The sequence below is a fragment of the Stenella coeruleoalba genome (genome assembly GCF_951394435.1).
Source record: "Stenella coeruleoalba genome assembly, chromosome: 19".
Classification (NCBI taxonomy): domain Eukaryota; kingdom Metazoa; phylum Chordata; class Mammalia; order Artiodactyla; family Delphinidae; genus Stenella; species Stenella coeruleoalba.
In genome coordinates this window covers 33,718,040-33,740,702 of record NC_137165.1, presented here as the reverse complement: position 1 = coordinate 33,740,702, position 22,663 = coordinate 33,718,040, and the positions used below count along the sequence as shown (strand labels likewise).

At 36.0% G+C, this 22,663-nt stretch overlaps 1 protein-coding gene across 11 annotated transcripts in view; it reads left to right on the top strand.

Moving 5' to 3' along the window:
• BCAS3 (BCAS3 microtubule associated cell migration factor) overlaps positions 1-22,663 on the top strand; it is a 574,874-nt gene that overhangs the window by 42,896 nt on the left and 509,315 nt on the right. For all 11 annotated transcript variants that reach the window (XM_079905183.1, XM_079905184.1, XM_079905176.1 and 8 more), the window contains exon 6: positions 4,827-4,908. In XM_079905183.1, the coding sequence (XP_079761309.1) occupies positions 4,827-4,908 (82 nt within the window). The remainder of the gene's footprint in view (positions 1-4,826; positions 4,909-22,663) is intronic.

The following is a 22,663-nucleotide window of genomic DNA, read 5'->3' as shown; positions in this document are numbered from 1 at the left end:
TAATCTTTTTCCCATTTGAAAGTTTGTTGCAATTTTTCCTGACATCTTATGAGCCCAAAACTAGAAACAACCTAGAAGTCCAGCAACCAACAGTAGAACAGATAAATTGTGGTCTTTTCATGCAATGGGAATCTATATAGCAACAGAAATAAAAAACTACGATCATATGCAACAATACAAATGAATTTCACAGGCATGTAATGTGTGAAAGAAGCCATTCACAAGAGAGTACATACTACGTGATTCCATTTAAATAAATTTGAAGAAGTAAAACTTATGTGTGAGAAGTGTTAGAAGTCAAGATAGTGGTTATGGTTATTCTTGCCTTGGGTTTGTGAGTGCGAAGGGGTGTGGAGGGACCTTCTGAGTATCTGTAATGTTCTGTTTCTTGATGTCTCTGCTGGTAACAGAGGTGTATTAGCATTGAAAATTCATTAAGCTGTACATATACCTAAGATTTATGTATTACTGCTAAGTCTGTTATCTTTCAGTAAAGTTTGCTAAAAAGAATCAATTGGAGACCACAATTCTCCATTTGACCAGTGTCTAAAAGGGAAGTTGGGGGTGTAAATATGTACTATTGTCCGAATTCTGTGTCTTTGTAGAGCATAATTATTATTGTCCTTTGTGTTTGATTGAATTTTCTATTTTGTAGTCAGATGCCTTTGAAAAGTCATCAGGATTTCAGAAACAAGTTTGGTTCTGAGGGCTAGGTGACCTTCATGTGCTTTCAGAATTCTCTAAAAGCACTTATAAAGCCCCCCTCCCCCCCCAGCTTTTATAGCCTTTTCTCTGTGTGTATGATTGTCTCGGCTGTTATAATTTCCTTTTGCCTTAGGTTGAGCTGTGAGATTCTAAACTTGTACTCCCCCCCACCCCTTTTTGGTTTGGTATGTAATTTGCATATTTTCACCATGTGAAAGCTATTTTCTATGGTTGGAAAAGATTTTTTTCCAACAGTGTGAACAAATCATTCTTTGTTCTCCTTATTGTGCCTCCAAACTGGTACGTCCGGTTTATGCTCCAAACAACAAAAGCCTGTCATCAGAAATTAAAATGCCAGTAAGAACAAAGGCAGAGACCCATGAGGAACTATTGGAGAGGTTTCCTCCCTGTTTGCTCCTCTCCCCAAGTTACTGCAGTTGCCAGGAAGTTGGAACATTGCTTGATACACGCCTTCCTTGTAGTTCTACCCTTGTATTTATTATTGTTGGTTTAAAAGTGAACTTAGAGCTCCTGGTAATTCTTCTCAGGATCAGTAAAATCCTCATCTCAGAGATTCTTTGCTGTTTTCAATGAGCTCTTTCTAAGAAATCTAAAAATCACTTTGAAAGCCTTAAAAAAACTTCATCAGTTTTGACATTTATTTGAGAGCAAAATTGCCAGTGAACATACTGTATAAAATGATTAGAGGCAATTGAAAACGGCAGCTAAAGCGGAGCCTATAAGGACATAGCCATTCTCTCTGTGTCCTACCTAAAATGTGCACGTCTTATCTATATACACGTTATTAGCACTGTCTCTGTTCTGAACTTGTATTCCAGTATAGAGTTTGCCTATATTATTGGGAGAGTTCTCTCCTCTGGGAAGTTTGACATTTGTGACTCACTTAGGATACTTTAGAATTATGCTTCTAACAATTTTGATTTTAACATATTCACAAACTTCTATACATAGTAATAGTGCTTCCCCCCACCTCCCTTCCCTGATGTGATAATTAAAGATTCTAGGACCTTAACTTAGAGGTAATGAAGGATCGGCAATGAATGTGGAGATGCGTTTTGTAATCACGCCTAATGTTTTTTGTCTTACCTGTTGCTGTACATTTAAAGAGGGATTTAGAGTAGAAGCTTAGAATAGAATAGGGCATTTAGGTTTGTTTTAAAAGCCGTTATGCTCAAAAGCATGGTGTGTTCAGATTTCAGAATGTTTTTGTATATCAAAGTAAGCTCTTGGGTATTAAATCCAGTGATAACAAACGTTTATCATATTGTGAATATGCCAAGACAGGTTTGTTTTATTCTTTATTGTTTAGTATAATTTAGTATAGCAGCTCAGTTAAATGTGATTAGACTTTTTAGCTTTAAGGCTTTATTTGATAGGACCAAAAGCTAAATGCTAGACTTGTGGCATATGGAAATAATAGTACAGAGCAGTGAATTTTGTGTTAGAATACTATGATTTGTTATAGGTATAAACCTTATTTGTGAGAGGTGGTTTTCATTACTCTGAATTATAATGTCAGTGCAATTTCTACAGTATTGTTTTTTTTAATTTTAATTTTATTTATTTTTATATTTATTTTTTAATTTTTGGCTGTGCTGGGTCTTCGTTTCTGTGCGAGGGCTTTCTCTAGTTGCGGCAAGTGGGGGCGTCTTTTCATCGCAGCGCGCTGGCCTCTCACTATCGCGGCCTCTCTTGTTGCGGAGCACAGGCTCCAGACGCGCAGGCTCAGTAGTTGTGGCTCATGGGCCTAGTTGCTCCGCGGCATGTGGGATCTTCCCAGACCAGGGCTCGAACCCGTGTCCCCTGCATTGGCAGGCAGATTCTCAACCACTGTGCCACCAGGGAAGTCCTACAGTATTGTTTTATAATTTATTTTTCATTGCATTCTTAGTAGAAATAGTATGTATATTGAAGAATACTGTTTATCCATTGCCTAACAAACAATCTCTTTTCAAAAAGTAAATGACTTGGCAGCTTTGGAGGTAGCCAGTAATGCATCTATAATGTAATTGGACTGTATTAGTGATTTACCTTTTGGTGAAAGTGTTCTTAAAATCAAAGAGGTGATGGTAATTTTTGGATTTCAGAGAATGTGTGATTTACTGCATTGGGTGGGAGATTGAACAAAGTGACCCTTTAAGGATTTTTCTAAACTGAAAATTCTGTTCTATAAGAATAAAATGTGGACTTAGGAGCTGCAGTATATAATGGCAATGGTATTTTATTTAGAAAATTAATGTTTACAGAGGAATTTGTAGAGAGGTAAATTTAAGAAGTAAATTTAAGTTTGCTATACTGAGTTTGTAGCTTTTGTGTGTTTAATTGGTGATAGGTGGTGCTATTGTTGCATAGTTAGTGGGAAGAGCCTAGCATTCCTCGTATCTTCTGCTTCCCAAGTGCTATAGAGGGATTTGCCATTGTGGCCAATAAATACATTGTAATAATTTTTATAAGCTAAATGAATATGATGGCTCTTTAAGAGACAAAAATATTTACAGTTTGCAGCTCTTAAATTCGGGTAGAAGAGAAGCTGAAGATCTAAAAAAGTAGTTAATCTAAAAGACAGCTCTGCAGATTTATAGTTTAATATTGGAAGATTGATAAGCCTTTTATAATGTATACAATGATGATATTTTAAACTCCTTGTTTGGCAGGCCTATTTTTAAAAAATACCATCAGCGTGTTTATGGAATGTTTATCATTTTTATATCTGTTGTAAGATCTTAGGTATTTAGAACGAGTTATTTCTTTATCTGTTGTAAGTTTTCGGGTATTTAGAATGAGTTTTATAATATTTGCCATTTTCCCTATCTGATATTACATATTCCATCAAACACTTGAGAATTAAGAAAATGTATTGGGAACTACATTACCACTTATAGTAATCTGGAAAGCCTTTCTTAACATTGTGATTTAATATGTTCAGGATTTCAATTAGCAAATTGTTCTTTGGAACCACTAATTCTGAAAAGCAGTTGTTTTCACACTTGACACAAATATTAGAATACCTCTTTTACTTTGGGATTAATAGGCTGCTGTACATCTGAGGAACAGATCTGATATTACTGAAAATGAACGGACATTCATACGTGTTTGATCTATGTGTGTAAGAAGAATAATGACATTTAAAGATGCGTACATATTTTTTTATGCATAGAATACTGAAATTTAAAGCATCTTGAGGTCCTTTAGCACCTTTATAGTCTCAGCTTATAAATGCAAAGGAATATAGGCTTAGAGGAGGTAGGGGAAATGTGGAGATGTTGGTCAAACGGTGCAAAGTTGCAGTTTTGTAAGATGTACAAGTCAGGGGACGTAATGTTCAGGCATGATGACTGCAGTTAATACTATATTGAAGACTGGAAAAATAGATTTCAGATACTCTTATCACACACAGAAGGTAAGTCTGAGGAAGTGACTGTGGTAATCATTTCACCATATATATGTATATCAAATCTTCATGTTGTATACCTAAATGTATACAATATTTACTAAAATATATTTAGAAAAGAAAATAAGTAATAAAGGTTTATAGAGGTTAAATGATTTACTCAACGTAGTTAACAGGTTGGGTTGCAGAACCATAACTGGCAACTAGGTCATTTACCCTCCACCTCAGTGTTCTTTGCAACATGTTTTGCTCTTTTTCATTTATAACAATTTGCGAAAGTTACTACAACATTTAAGTTCTGCTTTTCAGAATGCTAAGAATATTTATGTTTTTCTTACATAGAAAACTGAATACTAATTAAAAAAATCAGAGTTGCTTTGCTCTGAAATGGAAGGCAGTCACATAGGAACCGAGCAGACTTTAACAAACTGGTAGTTTATTAAAGATAAAAATTACAGGTTTTCAGAACAGACCTTTTATTTTCCTATTCATATTAAGTGCATGCTCTTATAATTTTCTAAAAATATTTATGATAATTTAAGGTATTAATATACTTAATGTGTATGGTCAGCCATAAATAGGTGTGTGAATGTACATATACTACATTTCAGACCAAAAATCGTGATAAAAATTCAGGAGATCTTGTTTTTGTATAATAATGTTCTGACCTGCATTTTCATTTACTGAATTTTTTTTCTGTCTTCTGCAGATCAGTGGGGAAGCACAGGAGCTTTTTTCTGTTCGACATGGCCCAATTCGAGCAGCTAGAATCTTGCCTGCTCCACAGTTTGGTGAGTGTAGCCCTTAAGAAGAAACAAATCATTCAGAAAGAGGTTTCTCTTTTATTGGTCTTGGACAACAGACAGCAAGAATGATAACTAAAGTCTGTTTTCCTCCACGTGTCCATACTCCTTCCCCTCCTCCCTCCAAGATAAACTCTTAGTGCTGTCAGTTGAGATGGAAATAGGTAATCTTAACCAATTCAGTATGGCCATTCACTTTCTGCTGCGGTTTTGATTTATCTTCCTCCTCTTTGATCTCCATTTAGTTTCTGACATTGCTGGCTCTTTCTTGAAGCCCTCTTCTCTCTTGGTTTTCATGGCAGTGCTCTTCCCATATCCCTTCCTTGCTGACTGTGCCGCTTTTGTTATGTTTCTGGTTTAGCTTACTTCTGTGGGTATTCCCCAAGTCTCTGTTGTTCTCAGTGTCTTTGCTCCTCTTAGTTATACTTACTGCCTTGAAGAGCTTGGTTTTCACCATTATCTCGATTGTAGATGGGTCTGTTGTCTGTATTTACAGCTATGGCAGAAGTACAGTTTCGGGCTTTTGACCTTGGATCTCTGCTTTAATAATGAAAACTTCTTAATGTTGTATTTAAATATTATGTATTTTTAAAATTAAAAAATCAGATATATGGTTAAATTACATCTGTTATTTGGAAGCGTAATTCCCAACTCTTTAATGATCTGAGCTTTCTAAGGGTTGTATTTTCTCTTTAATTTGCCTATGTTCACTCAGTAATGCTTTTGTATGTGCACTAAAAACAATCATATTAATATCATTTGCATACTTAAAAAGAGGATATTAAAATATTTTAATGCTATTGTATTTTTAAAGTTTGTACAGAAGTTGGGAAATCTTCCTGATAATACTTCTTTATGCAGTTATTTCTCTACATTGGTGAGAATGATGTTTATTAAAATGTACTACTATTTGCATAACTAATGTTAGGGATTAATTTAATTATTAAATCTACTTAATTGAAATGGTAAGGGTGGAGGTAATAAGGCAACAATATCCTGCAGTCACGTGGAGATTTTTCCTTGTTATTGAACTGTATGGCATCTACAGTTATCAACTTTGTCTCTGCTTTACACTCTCTGTTTTCTGTTGCATTTGTGTTTTGGTGAAATTTTTGACAAAGAAGATTGTTTTGGAATAACCAGCCTCACTGGATGGTTGGAATCAAGAAGAACTTTAGGGCTTCCCTGGTGGTGCAGTGGTTGAGAGTCCGCCTGCCGATGCAGGGGACGTGAGTTCGTGCCCCGGTCGGGGAGGATCCCACATGCTGCGGAGAAGCTAGGCCTGTGAGCCATGGCTGCTGAGCCTGCACGTCCGGAGCCTGTGCTCCGCAGCAGGAGAGGCCACAACAGGGAGAGGCCCGTGTACCGCAAAAAAAAAAAAAAAAAAAAAAAAAAAAAAGAACTTTATTACTAAAGGACTCTGCCATGTCTTTGTTTCTTTTGTATGTAATTCACAGAGGCAGATTTTTCTCCTTTCATTTCATTTATGAAGTTCTTTTCTTCATGTCAATTATTTATTTTTTTAAAATTTATTTTATTTATATTTGGCTGTGTTGGATCTTCGTTGCTGCAAGAGGGCTTTCTCTAGTAGTGGGCGGGGGCTACTCTTCGTTGAGGTGCGCGGGCTTCTCATTGCGGTGGCTTCTGTTGTTGCGGAGCACAGGCTTTAGGCACGTGGGCTTCAGTAGTTGTGGATCGTGGGCTCTAGAGCTCAGGCTTAGTAGCTGTGGCTCACGGAGTTAGTTGCTCCGCGGTATGTGGGATCTTACCCGGACCAGGGCTCAAACCCGTGTCCCCTGCATTGGCAGGCGGATTCTTAACCACTGCGCCACCAGGGAAACCCTATTTATTTTTTATATTTTAATTTTTTTTTTGCCGCACTGCATGGCTTGTGGGATCATAGTTCCCCAACCAGAGATCGGACCTTGGCCCCCTGCGGTAGAAGCACGGAGTCCTACCCACTGGACCGCCAAGAAATTCCCCTCTTTATGCCAATTATTAATGTTCAACTTTTCTCAAATTTTTTACTTTGGGCAGAACTATATGAGAGAGTATAAAGCTTTAAAAGCTAATATTGCTAGTAGAATTTGAATTTGTTTAATTTACTTTGTCTAATTAAAAGAAAGATTTCTCCATCCACTATAATATACATTTATTTATTTATTTATTTAAAAAAATTTTTTTGGTTGTATTGGGTCTTCATTGCTGCATGCGGGCTTTCTCTAGTTGCGGCGAGCAGGCGCTACTCTTCATTGTGGTGGCTTCTCTTGTTGCGGAGCACGGGCTCTAGGCGTGTGGGCTTCAGTAGTTGCAGCACGCGGGCTCAAGTACTTGTGGCACACGGGCTCTGTAGTTGTGGCTTGTGGGCTCTAGGGCGCGGGCTCAGTAGTTGTGGCTCATGGGCTTAGTTGCTCTGTGGCATGTGGGATCTTCCCGGACCAGGGTTCGAACCCATGTCCCCTGTGTTGGCGGGCATATCCTTAACCACTGTACCACCAGGGAAATCCAACTATAATATGCTTTTACATGCACTATAAGATACTTTAAATACACTTTTTTTTAGATTTAAGATGTAATTTCACAAAATGTTGTATGACTTGCAGAAATTACATGTTGCTTTTATTGTATTTAATTTTTTAGATTTATTTTCATCAAACATGCAACTGATCAGATAAAATTTGTAATGGAAAATAGAATACCCCTTTCCTCTCTTCTGCCCGTTTTGCTTTTGCGCTCACTTTGGTGGAATAAGTCCTTTGGTAGCTTCCTGGAAAAGGATGTGTGGTAGATCTTGTTCATCTGAAGATGTCTTTATTTTTCTTTAATTCTTGATTGTTAATTTGTCTGGGTAAGAAATACTTGTTTGTAAGTAATGTTACTTCAGAAATTTGAAGATATTGATCTGGTGTTATGGTTGAAGAATCTTAAGACATTTTGACACCTTTTTCTTTGTATATGGCTTATTTTTTCCTCAGGAGCTAATAGAATGTTGGCTTTGTTCCCAGTGTTCCAAAATTTTGCACTGTTGTTTCTTGGTTCTTATGTTTTTCTGGGCCTCTTCGATGTAGAAATGCAAGTAGTATAGTTATGAGAAAATTCTTTTTCTTTTTTTTTAATATCTTTATTGAAGTATAATTGCTTTACAATGTTGGGTTAGTTTCTGCTGTACAACAAAGTGAATCAGCTATATGTATACCTAGATCCCCATATGCCCTCCCTCTTGAGCCTCCCTCCCACCTTCCCTATCCCACCTCTCTAGGTCGTCACAAAGCGTCAAGGGAGAAAATTCTTTAAACTACTTTTTTGATGGTTTCTTCTCTTAAGTTTTCCATGTTCTCTCTTTCTGGTACTTGTATTATTTGGCTGTTATATCCCCTAGAATGATTAATTAAAAAATAATTTCATCCCTGTTCTGTTTGGGAGATTGTCTCAATATGGATTACTAACTCTTCTTGAATAATTCTTTGCTGGGATGTCCCTGGTGGTCCAGTGGTTAAAACTCTGTGCTTTCAATGCAGGGGGTACGGGTTCAATCCCTGGTCGGGGAACTAAGATCCCACATGCCTTGTGGTGTGCCCCACCCGCCCCACAAAATGATTCTTTTCTGCTGTCTTTTTTTCTTAACCTCTCCTCATGCCCAACACCTCCCTCCCTCCCTTCCTCCTTCCCTCTCCCTCTTTCCCTCCCCTTCTCTCTCCCTCCCTTCTTCCTTCCTTCCTTTTCTTTCTTCCTCCCTACTTCCCTCCCTCCCCCCACTTTCCCTCCTCCCTCCTTCCCTCCCTTCCTGTTTTTCTTTCTTGGTGTAATTTACATGTAAATATTACCAAATAGAATCCAGTGATCCATAAAAAATTTATACATCAGGACCAAGTAAAAGATATTCCAGGAATACAAGGTCGGTTAACATTTTGAAAATAAATCAGTGTAATTCACCATATGAGTAGAATGAAGAAGAAAACACAGTTGATCATCTCAATAGAAGTGGAAAAAACTTTGGCAAAATTTAATAGCCATTTAGGATTAAAAACAAGCTTTTAGCAAATTAGAAGTAGAAAGAAACATCCTCAGTATGCTAAAGATAATCCATAAAAAAATCTATAGCCAACATTATAATCAATAATGATATATTAAATATTGTACTTTCCTACTGAGTTTGGGATGGATCCTATCACTACTTCTATTCACCATTGAATTCAAGTCCTAGCCATTACAATAAGGCAAGAAAAATGAATAAGATGCAAATATTAGAAGGAAAGGTATAAAATCATCTTATTCATAGATAATTTGATTGTATATGTAGAAAATACAAAACAATCTACAAACTGTTAGAATTAAGAAGTGATTTTTTAAAAAAATTAATTTATTTTTGGCTGGGTTGGGTCTTCGTTGCTGTGTGCGGCCTTTCTCTAGTTGCGGTGAGTGGGGGCTGCTCTTTGTTGTGGTGTGCGGACTTCTCATTGCAGTGGCTTCTCTTGTTGTGGAGCACAGGCTCTAGGTGCGCGGGCTTCAGTAGTTGTGGCTTGTGGGCTCTAGAGTGCAGGCTGAGTAGCTGCGGCTCACGGGCTTAGTTGCTCCGCAGCATGTGGGATCGTCACGGACCAGGGCTTGAACCCGTGTCCCCTGCATTGGCAGGTGGATTCTTAACCACTGCCCCACCAGGGAAGCCCCAATTAATAAGTCATTAATAAGAGCTGTTGCAAAAATCCTCAGGAAAATACTAGCAAACAGAATCCAATAGCACATTAAAAGGATCATACACCATGATCAAGTGGGATTTATCCCAGGAATGCAAGGATTCTTCAATATACACAAATCAATCAATGTGATACACCATACTAACAAATTGGAGGATAAAAACCATATGATAATCTCAGTAGTTGCAGGAAAAGCTTTTGACAAAATTCAACATCCATTTATGATAAGAACTCTCAAGAAAGTAGGCATAGAGGGAACCTACCTCAACATAATAAAGGCCATATATGACAAACACACAGCCAACATTGTTCTCAATGGTGAAAAACTGAGACCATTTCCTCTAAGATCAGGAACAAAACAAGGGTGTGCATTCTCACCACTGTTATTCAACATAGTTTTGGAAGTGTTAGCCACAGCAATCAGAGAAGAAAAAGAAATAAAAGGAATCCAAATTGGAAAAGAAGTAAAACTGTCACTGTTTGCAGATGACATGATACTATACATAAAGAATCCTAAAGATGCTACTAGAAAACTACTAGAGCTAATCAATGAATTTGGTAGAGTAGCAGGATACAAAATTACTGCACGGAAATCTCTTGCATTCTTATACACTAATGATGAAAAATCTGAACGGGAAATTAAGGAAACACTACCAGTTACCATTGCAACAAAAAGAATAAAATACTTAGGAATAAACCTACTTAAGGAGACAAAAGATCTGTATGCAGAAAAGTATAAGACACCAATGAAAGAAATTAAAGGTGATACAAACAGATGGAGAGATATACCATGTTCTTGGATTGGAAGAATCAACATTGTGAAAATGACTATACCACCCAAAGCAATATACAGATTCATTGCAATCCCTATGAAACTACCAATGGTATTTTTCACAGACCTAGAACAAAAAATTGCACAATTTGTATGGAAACAGAAAAGACCCCGAATAGCCAAAGCAATCTTGAGAAAGAAAAAAGGAGCTGGAGGAATCAGGCTCCCAGACTTCAGAGTGTACTACAAAGCTACAGTAATCAAGACAGTATGGCACTGGCACAAAAACAGAAGTATAGATCAATGGAACAGGATAGAAAGCCCAGAGATAAACCCATGCACATATGGTCACGTTATCTTTGATAAAGGAGGCAAGACTATACAATGGAGAAAAGTCAGCCTCTTCAATAAGTGGTGCTAGGAAAAGTGGACAGCTACATGTAAAAGATGAAATTAGAACACTCCCTAGCACCATACATAAAAATAAACTAAAAATGGATTAAAGACCTAAATGTAAGGCCAGACACTATAAAACTCTTAGAGGAAAACAGGCAGAACACCGTATGACATAAATCACAGCAAGATCCTTTTTGACCCACCTCCTAGAGAAATGGAAATAAAAACAAAAATAAACAAATGGGACCTAATGAAACCTAGAAGCTTTTGCACAGCAAAGGAAACCACAAACAAGACGAAAAGACAACCCTCAGAATGGGAGAAAATATTTGCAAATGAAACAACTGACAAAGGATTAATCTCCAAAATTTACAAGCAGCTCATGCAGCTCAATATGAAAAAAACAAACAACCCAATCCAAAAATAGGCAGAAGACCTAAATAGACATTTCTCCAAAGAAGATAGACAGATTGCCAACAAACACATGAAAAGATGTTCAACATCACTAATCATTAGAGAAATGCAGATCAAAACTACAATGAGGTATCACCTCACACCGGTCAGAATGGCCATCATCAAAAAATTTACAAACAATAAATGCTGGAGAGAGTGTGGAGAAAAGGGTAACCTCTTGCACTGTTGGTGGGAATGTAAATTGGTACAGCCACTATGGAGAACAGTATGGAGGTTCCTTAAAAAACTAAAAATAGAACTACCATATGACCCAGCAATCCCACTACTGGGCATATACCCTGAGAAAACCATAATTCGAAAAGAGTCATGCACCACAATGTTCATTGCAGCACTATTTACAATAGCCAGGACATGGAAGCAACCTAAGTGCCCACTGACAGATGAATGGATACAGAAGATGTGGCACATATATACAATGGAATATTACTCAGCCATAAAAAGAAAGGAAATTGAGTTATTTGTAATGAGGTGGATGGACCTAGAGTCTGTCATACAGAGTGAAGTAAGTCAGAAAGAGAAAAACAAATACTGTATGCTAACATATATATGGAATCTAAGAAAAAAAAAAGGGCATGAAGAACCTAGGGGCAAGATGGGAATAAAGACACAGACCTACTGGAGAATGGACTTGAGGATATGGGGAGGGGGAAGGGTAAGCTGTGACAAAGTGAGAGAGTGGCATGGACATATATACACTACCAAATGTAAAACAGCTAGTGGGAAGCAGCTGCATGGCACAGGGAGATCAGCTTGGTGCTTTGTGACCACCTAGAGGGGTGGGATAGGGAGGGTGGGAGGGAGACGCAAGAGGGAGGGTGTATAGGGATATACTTACGCATATAGCTAATTCACTTTGTTATACAGCAGAAACTAACACACCACTGTGAAGCAATTATACTCCAATAAAGATGTTTTTAAAAAAATAGAGCTGTTGCATACCAGAGTCATTAGATCTTTGGTGAACTGATTCCCTTACAGTGTATTTTTCCAGCATTATTTTCAGCTGTCACCAGTATCCCCTATCTAAGCCTTCCTCTCCCCAACAACGCTCACTCCTTTGGAATAGTTTTTTCTGTGTGTGTGTGTGATAGTTTTTTTGAACTTTCGTTTCCTCAAGCGATCCATCTTCTTTCTTTCAGACCTTTTCATTTGCTATTTCCTCTTCTAGAATACTCATGTCCTAACCCTTCTTTCTTGTTTTCCGATGTCAGTAGTATGTGCTTCCATGGGATTTACTGGTTTTTTATTTTAGTTACTCAGTTGCCTCTTAATTGCTAGGTTTATAGGCTGTTTTAATATTTTCAGTACCTAACAGAGTACTTGGTACAAGGTGTTAATAAATATTTGAATGTTGCTTCATGGTATAATGTTTTGAAGGTTATGATCTAGAAGAAAAGCAAGTTTCCTTTCTGTAGGTGATTCTGTGCAAAGCCTGTCTCTTAACTAAAAGCAGAAAAACTGAAGGATTTGGATGTTCTTTTACACTGTAGAAGGTCATTATTGTATTTAATGGGCATTTACTCCCAACGACACAGTTTGTATTTCCCTATATTTTCATGGTCACTAACAATCATTGATTACGTTTTTAATGAACCTACACTTGCTTTAGAATTTTTTTCAGTGCAGTCTTCCAGGAAGCTATGACCAATCAATTGGTATTCTCATGTCAGATAAAAGCTGTTACTATCTTTCAAATCTGTCTTTTTAGAACTTAATTCCAAGTAAATTCTTCTTCCTTGTTACTCTTAGGAGCCATAGTGGTTTTTAGTAACTCAGTACCTCACTTGTGAAATAGAATATAGCAATATGTGTGATTTAATATATAAGTTAAATTTAATATAAGTTAAAAATTTTATATGACTATAGATTTTGTGCTAATAATGCTTATTTCCAAGGAATGGGATCAGAGGACATATACATTTTAATATGTTTTAAATTCCTTAATATAAAGACCATACAATTAATTCTAACCAGCTAAAGTATTCATTATAAAAATTCAAGGAATACTGAAATGTAGAAAGTGAAAATTCACATGATTCTGTTATTAGAGATAAACCCAGGTTACCTCTTTACTTTCCTTCTTTTCTCTCTTTAGATACTGAGCATGTATTGACAGCTTAGAGTATGTATTTCCTGTTTTTTTCCCCCTAAGCTATTCATACATGCATGAAAGTAACTTGTAGTAGTATGAACAGGACCTGATTCAAGTTCTTTACATGTATTATATTTATTTGCTATTGATGTGTATATGTAGGTTTTTTCATAACAGTTTATATAATGAATGTCTTTCCATTTCAAAACTTTCAACATTGCTAAAAATTATGTCATTCCATTGTATAAACATTTATATTAATTTTAACCTTTTCCCTATAACAGGTTATATAGTTATATGCTTCTGTATATGTACATTTAAAAAATACACAAGGAAGTATAAATATTTTCAGGATAATTCCTAGAAGGGGAATTACTGGGTAAAAGAATGTATACATGTAAAATTTTGATACATGTTGTAAAATTGCTTCTCAGAGAGAATATGTTGTCATTTATATATGAGAATTCCTTTTTTTCCCCCAATTCTGTCCTCTACTGGCTCTTATGAATCTTTTCAGTCTTGGCCTGTGTGATGCAGGAAAATCCTATTCTTGCAATTTTTCTGTCTTTGAGTGCTAGGAAGATTGGAAAAATCTTCGTATTTTTGCTGTTTATTCTCATAATACCGTGCTTGTTTGTACTCTTTTCTCTTATTGATTTCAGCTCTCTACTAGATTATTCTTAGTGAAATATTATCATGGATATGTGTCCTGTAGACTTCCTGTGTAGTTTGCAACCTATCTTGTTATTTGGTGAAATCTATCAGTTTTTTATGTTATATATCTTTAGTTTCACAAAAAGAAAAACTTTGCATATTTTACCATGTCATTTCAAATCATGACTCTCTTTGAGTGTTGTATTTTTTTTCTTTTTTTAATTTGTTTTCTTTTTCTATTATATTTTCTTGATTGTTTCTTGCCGACCTCTGATTTTCATAGCTTTTGGGGGAAATTTCTCCTTTATTATGGTCTTTCCCTTACTATAATATGTTCCTTTGGAATCACAGGAACAGTGATTTATTAATCATTGCATTCTCTTCAGTGCCTTGCCTAATATGTGGAATATATATGGGTGGTGCCCCGAAATGAATTTATCCAGTATTTTGTAAAAGAAAAACTAGAACTCCACTTTTGTATAAAGTTTTTTTCTCTTTTTTAGTCATTTATCAGTGACCAAATGGATAGCGCCGCTTTTGACTCTGAGTTTATAACTGAGTTTATTATTAGGAATTACCTTAGCCTTGTGCTTATGCTGTTTGCTTATTGATTATGGAGTAGACGATCATTTTGGCCTCTCACCTGAACCAGATTTCTTAGAAATGCAGATTGAACCTTACTCGTTATTCTTAGGAGTCCAATATACTGAGTATCTGAACTTCCTTGTTTTAGAGCAAATTCTTATAAACTAGCGCCTTTACTCTGGGAATAGACGGACTCTGTGGAGATACAGTTTCCTCAAGTGCCTGTGAGCCAAAATCTTAATACTCATCCAAAACAGTGGGTAGCCAACTTGGCTTATTCCTTCTAGCTTATTTTGTTATTACTTACTACTGGAAAGGTACTATTGTTTTTTGTTCTGCTGTGCACGGAATTCACAGTTTCACATCTTAAAATATTAAAAGGTTTTAAAATAACCCCAAGATCCAACCCACTTTTCCCTTAGTGGAGTGTAAATGCCATGTATTTTCTGAAGCTTGTAATATTGTAAACAGCCCACCCATGCAGTCAATAATACTAATTGTTGCTGACTTTTTATGATATGAATGGCTTACGTTATTTTTTAGAAGCAAATATGAGTAGAACACCTTTAGAATTGTTAAACTTTTTCTCATTTTCTTTTTTTGGGGGGGATATATTTTCATATAGGGTGCACTTTCTGTGTGTTGAATTTTCATTACTTTTCTCAATGTACAAGTTACCTCTTTCATCCTCTTCAAGCAAGTTAAATGTGGCTTTTGTCACATTCAAGGAAGAGCTTTTGATTTGTTCAGTCATATCAATTCCGAAATTCTGCTTAACTTTTCCAGAACGGTTTGCCATAAGTTTTTTTTTACTGTAAAAATGTAATAACTATGGTTAAACAAGTAAATCTTTACACACACTCACAGTCTGTTCATCCAAAACACTAGCAACCTTCCAAAAGTAGGCCAACTGACATTTGCTTACAGTCATCACCAGTATTTTGCAAAGAGGAATCAGGCTTATCGACATTTTAAATGGCCAAACTATGAGATTTAGGGCTTCCCTAATGTTTTCTGCTCTAATTACTTCTCAGTTTGCTTTGTGTATGTTTTTCATAACACCTAGTCCTTATCAGTGGAGCCTTTATCACTTGGGATCATTTAGATTTTTATAAAATTTTGCTAAGCCCATTATTCAGATAAATTATAACTTGGGAACATTTGTTCTGTTCACTATCAATTTATTTAATATTTTTGGTCATAGAACAGTGTTTCTAATAGAGAATATTTGCTTTAGAAGTGCTGCTTTTTTAGTTTAAAATTTTTTTTTAGTTTTTGGTGATGTCATGGTATTAGAGAAATTGATTTAAGAGTATTCTCAGTTTATACCTAAATATTTGATCCCTGTAGTTAGGGACTTTTCATATGAGGGCTATAGTGCGTGGGAAGTATACTGAACAGAAAAGAGAGGAAGTAAATTGATAAATCAAGTGTATAATATTGCTTAGTATTTTTCAGATAAAATTCTAGGTTGATAATAAACATTATCACCACTTTACCGCTATTCTGCAAGGTGAATGCCATGACACATAGTTGATAAGTGATCCAGCTGGAAATTGAACTTTAAAGCTCGCTCCTTAATAATTTAGGCCTCACTGTGTCCCATTATATGATTTTTCCATTATTACAGGGAAGCACTTTTACCAAATTCAGGTGTTTCTAGGCTGTGTCTCTGACAGCAGGAATCAAACAGTTGTGTATCAGTTGAAATGTGTAAAAAGTAGCTCTGTTTTCTCTGTGTTTTCATCCACTTTTGAAGGTCTAAAATATCTTCAGTTGTGTCTTCATTATATTTGGAGCCCTTGGTTGTTTAGTCTAGTGGTGAAGAGCATTGAAAATAGTCAATATCGGGACCAATATATAGGAAAGCTATTATCCTACATTAGTGTATTTAAAATTTTAAGCTGTTGGGATAAAGTATGTCACAGAGACAGCTGTAATGTATTTAAGTTACATTCACCCTAAATTAAATCAGCCCTTTAAAAGAAACGTTGGTTCCCTTTACAGGACTTGGTATAAACTATTAAAAGTACATCAAAAGGATTAGTGACGGATATCTCGAATCAGATAAAAACAAAGGTGTAACATGAAGCAACTAAATTACATGTGAGCTTAATGATTCTGACCCAAATAAACAGACTTGTAATGGAGATGCTGATTATTATCGGTACAGCTTAAATGCTTTTTTACTTTAGAACTGTAAAGAAGATTGTAGGAGTCTTAGTGAATTGGACAAATTATGGTCTTGGAAATCTGTGTTTATTTATCACAACACATTCCTAGGTGTGAAAGTGAAAACTCATAATTTTCTAAATAATAGTTATTTTAAAGTAAGTCTTTTAGGGACTTCCCTGGTGGTCCAGTGGCTAAGACTCCATGCTCCCAATGCAGGGGGCCTGGGTTTGATCCCTGGTCAGGGAACTAGATCCCACATGCTGCAACTAAGAATTTGTATGCCGCAGCTAAACATCCTGCGTGCTGCAATTAAAACCCGACACGGTTAAATAAATAATATATATGAAAGTCTTTTTTTTTTAACATCTTTATTGGAGTATAATTGCTTTACAGTTGTGTGTTAATTTCTGCTTTATAACAAAGTGAATCAGTTATACATATACATATGTTCCCATATCTCTTCCCTCTTGCATCTCCCTCCCTCCCACCCTCCCTATCCTACCCCTCTAGGTGGTCACAAAGCACCAAGCTGATCTCCCTGTGCTGTGCGGCTGCTTCCCACTAGCTATCTGTTTTACCTTTGGTAGTGTATATATGTCCATGCCACTCTCTCACTTAGTCACAGCTTACCCTTCCCCCTTCCCATATCCTCAAGTCCATTCTCCAGTAGGTCTGTGTCTTTATTCCCGTCTTGCCCCTAGGTTCTTCATGCCCTTTTTTTTTTCTTAGATTCCATATATATGTGTTAGCATACGGTATTTGTTTTTCTCTTTCTGACTTACTTCATGCTGTATGACAGACTCTGGGTCCATCCACCTCACTACAAATAACTCAATTTCGTTTCTTTTTATGGCTGAGTAATATTCCATTGTATATATGTGCCACATCTTCTTTATCCATTCATCTGTTGATGGACACGTAGGTTGCTTCCATGTCCTGGCTATTGTAAATAGAGCTGCAATGAACATTTTGGTACATGACTCTTTTTGAATTATGGTCTTCTCAGGGTATATGCCCAGTAGTGGGATTGCTGGGTCATATGGTAGTTCTATTTTTAGTTTTTTAAGGAACCTCCATACTGTTCTCCATAGTGGCTGTACCAATTTGCATTCCCACCAACAGTGCAAGAGGGTTCCCTTTTCTCCACACTCTCTCCAGCATTTATTGTTTGTAGATATTTTGATGATGGCCATTCTGACCGGTGTGAGATGATACCTCATTGTAGTTTTTTTGTTTTTTTTTTCGGTACGCAGGCCTCTCACTGTTGTGGCCTCTCCCGTTGCGGAGCACAGGCTCCGGACGTGCAGGCTCAGCGGCCATGGCTCACGGGCCCAGCCGCTCTATGGCATGTGGGATCTTCCCAGACGGTGGCACGAACCTGTGTCCCCTGCATCGGCAGGCGGACTCTCAACCGCTGCGCCACCAGGGAAGCCCTCATTGTAGTTTTGATTTGCATTTCTCTAATGATTAATGATGTTGAGCATTCTTTCATGTATTTGTTGGCAATCTGTGTATTTTCTTTGGAGAAATGTCTATTTAGGTCTTCTGCCCATATTTGGATTGGGTTGTTTGTTTTTTTGATATTGAGCTGCATAAAGCTGCTTATAAATTTTGGAGATTAATCCTTTGTCAGTTGCTTCATTTGCAAATATTTTCTCCCATTCTGAGGGTTGTCTTTTCGTCTTATTTATGGTTTCCTTTGCTGTGGAAAAGCTTTTAAGTTTCATTAGATCCCATTTGTTTATTTTTGTTTTTATTTCCATTTCTCTAGGAGGTGGGTCAAAAAGGTTCTTGCTGTGATTTCTGTCATAGAGTGTTCTGCCTATATTTTCCTCTAAGAGTTTGATAGTGTCTGGCCTTACATTTAGGTCTTTAATCCATTTTGAGTTCATTTTTGTGTATGGTGTTAGGGAGTGTTCTAATTTCATACTTTTACATGTACTTGTCCAGTTTTCCCAGCACCACTTATTGAAGAGGCTGTCTTTTCTCCACTGTATATTCTTGCCTCCTTTATCAAAGATAAGGTGACCATATGTGCATGTGTTTATCTCTGGGCTTTCTATCCTGTTCCATTGATCTATATTTCTGTTTTTGTGCCAGTACCATACTGTCTTGATTAATGTAGCTTTGTAGTATAGTCTGAAGTCAGGGAGCCTGATTCCTCCAGGTCCGTATGAAAGTCTTTTAAAGGATTTGTCTTTATTAGAAATAATTTACCTGCAATGAAGCTCATCAATTATAAGTATAAAATTTGATGAGGTTTGCCAGATGGATACCGTTATGTAACTACTACCACAATCAAAACACAAAGCCATTTATCACTGTAAGAAGTCCCCTTTTCTACTTTACATCCAGTAAAATGGCTATATCCAAAAGAGAGATAATAACAAGTGTTGGTGAGATGTGGACTAATTTGGGACTTTCATACATGGCTTATGCAAATGTAAGATAGTACAGCCACTGGAAAATAGCTTGACAATTCCTTAAAATGTTAAATACAGAGTTACCATATGTCCCAGTAATTCCACTCCTAGATGTATAGCCAATAAAAATGAAAACAAACACCTATACAAAAACTTGTGCATGAATATTTATAGCAGCATTATTCATATTAGTCAAAAGGTAGAAACAATCCAGATGTCTGTTAACTGATAAAGAGAATGTGGTATAACCATACAATGGAATATTACTTGACCGTATAGAATTGAAGTTCTGATAAATGCTATAACATGATGAATCTTGAAAACATTATGCTAATTAAAAAAACTCAGCTATAAAAGGCCACAAATTATTGATTTCATTTTATATGAAATATCCAGAATAGGCAGATTCATAGAGAATGAAAGCAGATTAGTGTTTGCCTGGGGTTGGGAGATTGAGAGGTTGGGGAATGACTGGTAATGTATAAAGGTTTTTAATTTTTTGAGCTGATAAAAATGTTCTAAAATTAATTATGGTAATAGCTGCACAACTCTGTAAATATGCTAGGAACTATTGAACTGTACATATTGTAATCTGCTTAATGTAAAAGTCCCCTTGTATCCTTGTAACTGGCCCCAACTTGGGGTCCCAAAACCACTAATATGATTTATGTCTCTATTGTTTCTGCCGTTTTGGAATTTGAAAAAAATGGGATATATAACATTTATATGTGGTTGGTTTCTTTCATTTCACATAATGCTTTTGAGAATCATAGCTGTTGTTGTGTGTTTCAGTTTAGTTGTTCATTCCTTTTTAAAATTTCTGAGTAGTATTCCATTGTCTGGATATACTCTAACTTGTTTTTCCTTTCATCAGTGAATGGTTATTTGGATTATTTCCAGTTTTGTCTCTTATGCATAAAGCTCCTCTGAATAGTTGCTTGTGTATATATGTTTTCATGTCTCTTGGGTCAGTATGTAGGAGTGAGATTACTGGGTCCTATAGTAAGTTAGGCTTAATTTTATAAGCAAATGCCAAATTGCAATTCTAAAGTAGCTATTCTGATTTGCATTCCCACCAGCAGTGTTCCATTTTCCCTAATGATAAATGATACTGATCATGTTTTCTTCTGCTTATTTACCATTTTATTATTTTTTTATAAAATTGCTCTTAAAATATTGCCCATTTTAATGTTTTTTTTTATTACTGAGTTATAAGAGTTCTATATATATTTTAGGTAGAAGTTCTATATATATTTTAGATAAATGTAAAATATGTACAAAGATGTGTTCCTTCACGTGGCTCACCTTAAGGGGCTTTGGGAAAAAAAAAGACTTTTTTGAGCAGCCTTAGGTTCATAGCAAAATAGAGCAGAAGGTACATAGATTTCTCTATACCCTCCTTACCTCCCATTATCAACATCCATGCTTTTCCTCCCCCAGGTTGATTAGGTGGCCAGGCTGAGGAGGGAGGCTTGGGGCTGACGCTCGGTACCCCATGTTCACTGGTCCATGTATGGGATGTGGATTGAACAGGTTAAGATGGGATAACATTTTATAGTGATTTGACTAAGATATCGTACTACAGAATCTGAAAAAAATTGGTATAGACAATTTTATTTACAAAGCAGAAATAGAAACACAGATGTAGAGAACAAATGTATGGATACCAAAGGGGAAAGCGGGGGTGAGATGAATTGGGAGATTGAGATTGAGATATATACACTATTGATACTATGTATAAAATAGATAACTAATGAGAACCTACTGTACAGCACAAGGAACTCTACTCAATGCTCTGTGGTGACCTAAATGGGAAGGAAATCCAAAAAAAGAGGGGATGTATATATATGTATAGCTGGTTCACTTTGCTGTACAGTAGAAACTAACACAACATTGTAAAGCAATTATACTCCAATAATAACAATAAAAAAACCTGGAAAACCCCAAAACGAAAAGCAAACAACAAAAAAATAATAGATGGCTGATCTTCCAATTCGTCCCACCACCACTCTCACCCCCACCACTTTCCCCCCTTGGTGTCCATATGTTTGTTCTCTACATCTGTGTCTCTATTTCTGCCCTGCAAACTGATTCATCTGTACCATTTTCTATATCTTTCTATTATTAATTTCTAATTTAATCCCATTTTTATCAGAAGGCATAGTTTATATGATTCCAGTCCTGTTAAGTGTTTTGTGATTTGTTTTATGTCCCTGAATATGGTCTATCTTGTTCCCTTCTTCTGTATCCTTACTGGTTGTCTTTCTGCTTCTTCTATCAGTTATAGGAGATGGTTGTTGAGATCTTCCATAATAATAGTTAGTGAATTCTTTTAATTTTATCAGTTTTTGCTTTATGTGTTTTACCACTCTGTTACTGGGAGCAAAAACATTTAGGATGGTAAAATCTTCTTTATGTGTTGATCTGTTTGTTTTTAGTGAAATCCCTGGTAATATTCCTTGCTCTGAAACCCACTTTTCCTGTTATTAATGTAGACACTGTTGCTTTCTTTTGACTAGTGCTGGTATGATGTATCTCTTGTGATCTTTTTTACTTTTAACCTTTGATTTTCTTTATATGTGAAATGCATTTCTTGTAGGCAGCATATAATTGTGTCTTGCTTTTTTATCCAACATTGCACTCTGATTATAATTGTTTTAGACCATTTACGTGTAACGTTTGTATTACAGGATTTAAATTATAGAATGATTCCGCTTTATCTCCTGTATTCTATTAACTGTCTCGTTTTGTTTTTAGTGGTAATTTAGGATTTAAAATATATATCTATAATTCATCACAACCTACCTTCAAGTAGTATTATACCATTTCATATATTGTATAAAAATCTGAAATACATAACAACAATAAAAAAATGTGATTGAAGAATGGGCAAAGAACTTGAGTAGACATTTCTCCAAAGAGGATATGCAAATGGCCCATAAGCACGTGAAAAGATGCTCAACATCATCATTAGGGAAATGCAAATCAAAACCACAAAGAGATACCACTTCACATCCATTAGAATGGCTAGAATAAAAGAAAAGAAAAGAAAAGAACTCCACAGAAAATGAAATGTTGGTGAGGATGTGGAAAAATTGGAATCCATGTGCTTTGGTAGTGTAGCCACTGTGAAAAGTGGAATGGTGGTTTCTCAAAAATGTGGATTTGTGAAAAAAATTGGTTATTTATTTAGAATATATAGATACTCTAAAATAGGATATATAGATATATCTTTTAATAGATTTTATTTTTAGAATAGTTTTAAGCTCACAGAAATATTGAGCAGAAAATATAGAGTTCCCATATATTCCCTGAAATGAGAGTTCCTGTTGCTCCACATCCTCATGAGCATTGATTATATCAATCATTGTTCTACTACCTGTGTTATGGTATTTCATTGTTTGAATTTGTTTTCCATGATAACATATGATGGGACACATCTTTTTTTTTTTTCAGTTAACATATAAAATGTCACTAG